At 42.2% G+C, this 2,832-nt stretch overlaps 1 protein-coding gene across 1 annotated transcript; it reads left to right on the forward strand.

The window, feature by feature from the left end:
* Positions 1–287: 287 nt before the first annotated feature.
* LOC306902956 (putative nuclease HARBI1) lies at positions 288–1,680 on the forward strand (the record flags this gene model as incomplete). The annotated part of the gene is made up of 4 exons (XM_079471876.1): positions 288–720; positions 884–999; positions 1,109–1,220; positions 1,307–1,680. 4 exons carry the CDS (start codon positions 288–290, stop codon positions 1,678–1,680), a joined length of 1,035 nt encoding a protein of 344 aa, XP_079328002.1.
* Positions 1,681–2,832: the final 1,152 nt, after the last annotated feature.

Below are 2,832 nucleotides of genomic sequence, written 5' to 3' on the forward strand. Positions count from 1 at the left end.
TCTGAGCGTTTCCCTAGTTCCTGGGGCCTGTACCATGAAGCTGGTTTAGGTGGCTAGCCAGCTATGTTTCAGTTTAGTTTGTGCCAACCGTGGGTTTTAGGTACCATGAAAGTAGCTCGGCTTTAATCGGTGTTCGTCGCCATGGTATCTTACGCTACACGGCTAACCTGCTCCGGGGCAGGCTATGTTCTGGATTCGAGATCTCAGACTGAAGTTTGACCAATCAGCAGTGAGCAAAGAAACATATAGGTGACGTAACTAATTCCCAGCGGCTGTTCTCTGTTGCAATGGCTTCACCTTTTCTCCCAAATCCTGTGGACATCTCCGCGCAAATTGTTAGACGAGCACTTCGTAGAGAAAGAGTTTTTAGGGACAGACAAAATCCCCTTGACTTTCCTGATAGTTACTTGTACGAAAGATACAGATTTTCCGCGGAAGGAATATCTTATCTTTGCGAACTTCTTGAGCCTCACATAACAAATGTGACTCATCGAAGCCATGCCCTTACTGTACCGCAAATGGTATGTATTGCGTTGCGTTTTTTTGCAACTGGTACATACTTGTATGTGGTCGGTGATGCAGAGAATCTAGGGAAAAACACGGTCTGTCGAACCATTCGCAAGGTGGTCCTCGCTCTGCAGGGGTACATAAATAGCTTCATTGTGTTCCCTGGACATTTATCCACCATGTCCATAAAAGAGGGCTTTTATAAAATTGCCGGTAAGATATCTTGATAGGGTGACATCACATGAACAAATTTAACCTTTTCACGCTCATTTTTTTGAATGCTCATATTTCACACTTAGAAATCTATTATACAATAGTATGTGGTAGCTACCTGTTAGGAATGGTTTGAAATATATATTTTTCATTCCTATGATAGGATTCCCTAGAGTCATAGGAGCAATAGACTGCACACATGTTGCAATCTCCACAGCGCTAGGAGAACATGAAGCAGATTACGTGAACAGAAAGTCCTTTCACAGCCTTAATGTTCAGGTAAGGCTACTATAAAGCCTTTGTGAAATTATTTTTATTTGCATCGAGATCAATCTTTAAATAAATAGTAAATAACAGATAGGACAATTACTGTACATTTCACCTGCAGATGACTTGTGATCATGAATGCATGATCACAAGCTTGGATTCCAAATGGCCTGGCTCAGTGCATGACTCACGCATTTTCCGTGAGTCTATTTTGTGTCAGCGCTTTGAGGAAGGCAAGTAAAATTTGGAACAGTACACTTTAAAGTTTAAATGTTAATAGCAAAACTTAAACAATTTTCCCTTTTCTGTTCTATGACAGGGCTTTTTGATGGCCTGTTGGTAGGAGATAGAGGTTATGCATGCCAGAGGTTTTTGCTAACCCCCTATCCTGACCCTCAGACAGGGCCACAAAACCGCTTCAATGTGGCCCTCAGTAAAACCAGGGTCAAGATCGAGATGACCTTCGGCATCCTTAAGGCACGCTTCAACTGCCTTAGGCGTCTAAGAGTGTCACCAGAGCGGGCATCACAGATAGTGGCTGCATGTGCCATTCTGCACAATATAGCCACGATCAGAAAGGAGCGAGAACCACCACAAAACCAGCTTCTCCCTGATGAAATTGACCCCATCACACTTGACCACCCAGCTGGCGCAGCTGTCAGAGATGCAATCACAACACAATATTTTACTTAATAAAAGCACACTGACACTGCAGATAGGTCTCAAACTGTTTAATTGGTCATGTGGAGGAAGAAAGAGAGCAAGAGAAAATTACATTAATAAACAATCAAAGTGTTCAAACTAAAGTGTTACTTGGTTAAAAAAAAGTTCACATACTGGAATCAGTTTTTTCCAACTGTTTGATCTCCAATTTGATTTTTTTAATTTGGAGCCTCCTCAGCTCACAGTCCAGCTCCTTCAGTGAACAGTCTAGTTCTAGACTCCTTTTGTAAAGGGCCCTGACAGAGTCTGTTTCCACCTGAAACAATTCCACCACAAACAATCATCACACCTTTCTGGAGGTTGATGAAATCACAAAAAGTGGCATGACTTTCTATAAACGTAGGACTGACTGTAATGTGTGTCAAAGGTGTAAAGCATTACCTTGTTCACATTCCTTCTGTAGCCCATTGAGGTGGAGGCTTCAGTTTCTGGGGCAGGTTGTGAAAAATCCTACAGTAAAAGAGATGTGTAAGGGCCAGTCACTTAATTATGACATTCAAATGTGTGCCATTATAAAAAGCCCAGTGCATTCACCTCAGCAACTGTCTCAGAACACACAGACAGAGTGTCTTCATCATTTGGTTCACCCTAATAAATAAAAGGCCAATGTACAGTATAACTGTTATAAAGCAGGTTACGTTCATTGTGTTCTGTCTTGTGCATACTGACCTCTGTGCATGAGACTGTGTGCATGTGTGCTGGCTTCAACAGAGACACTGTATTTCCCTCTACTGCAGAACAGAGTCAGCCATATTTAACTCTTTTTAAAACATTAGTAATGCATTGCACACACATACCCAGTGTCACTTGCTTAGAGGAGCCAGCACCAGGGTCAGACTGTACAGCACTTGCAATCCCATCCATAATCGGCCGCCCCTCATTGTTACTCAGCGCCAACTCCTCCGCCACAGTGTAATCTTGAGGAGGTGGCCCTCCCCCAGTTTTCCTCATTTCACACTTTTTTCTGTTTGCTACAAGCAAGCGTTTGTGACTAAATGTTCACAGAAATAATAAAAGGTTGTGGTAAATACTCACCACTTTGAATTATATTCTTATATTTTGTCTTGATCTGCTGCCAGGAACGTTTGGAGTTGGGGTTGCATCTAAAAATCAATGAATATC

The sequence above is a fragment of the Barbatula barbatula genome (assembly GCF_947034865.1).
Source record: "Barbatula barbatula genome assembly, chromosome: 13".
NCBI classification, from domain to species: Eukaryota; Metazoa; Chordata; class Actinopteri; order Cypriniformes; family Nemacheilidae; genus Barbatula; species Barbatula barbatula.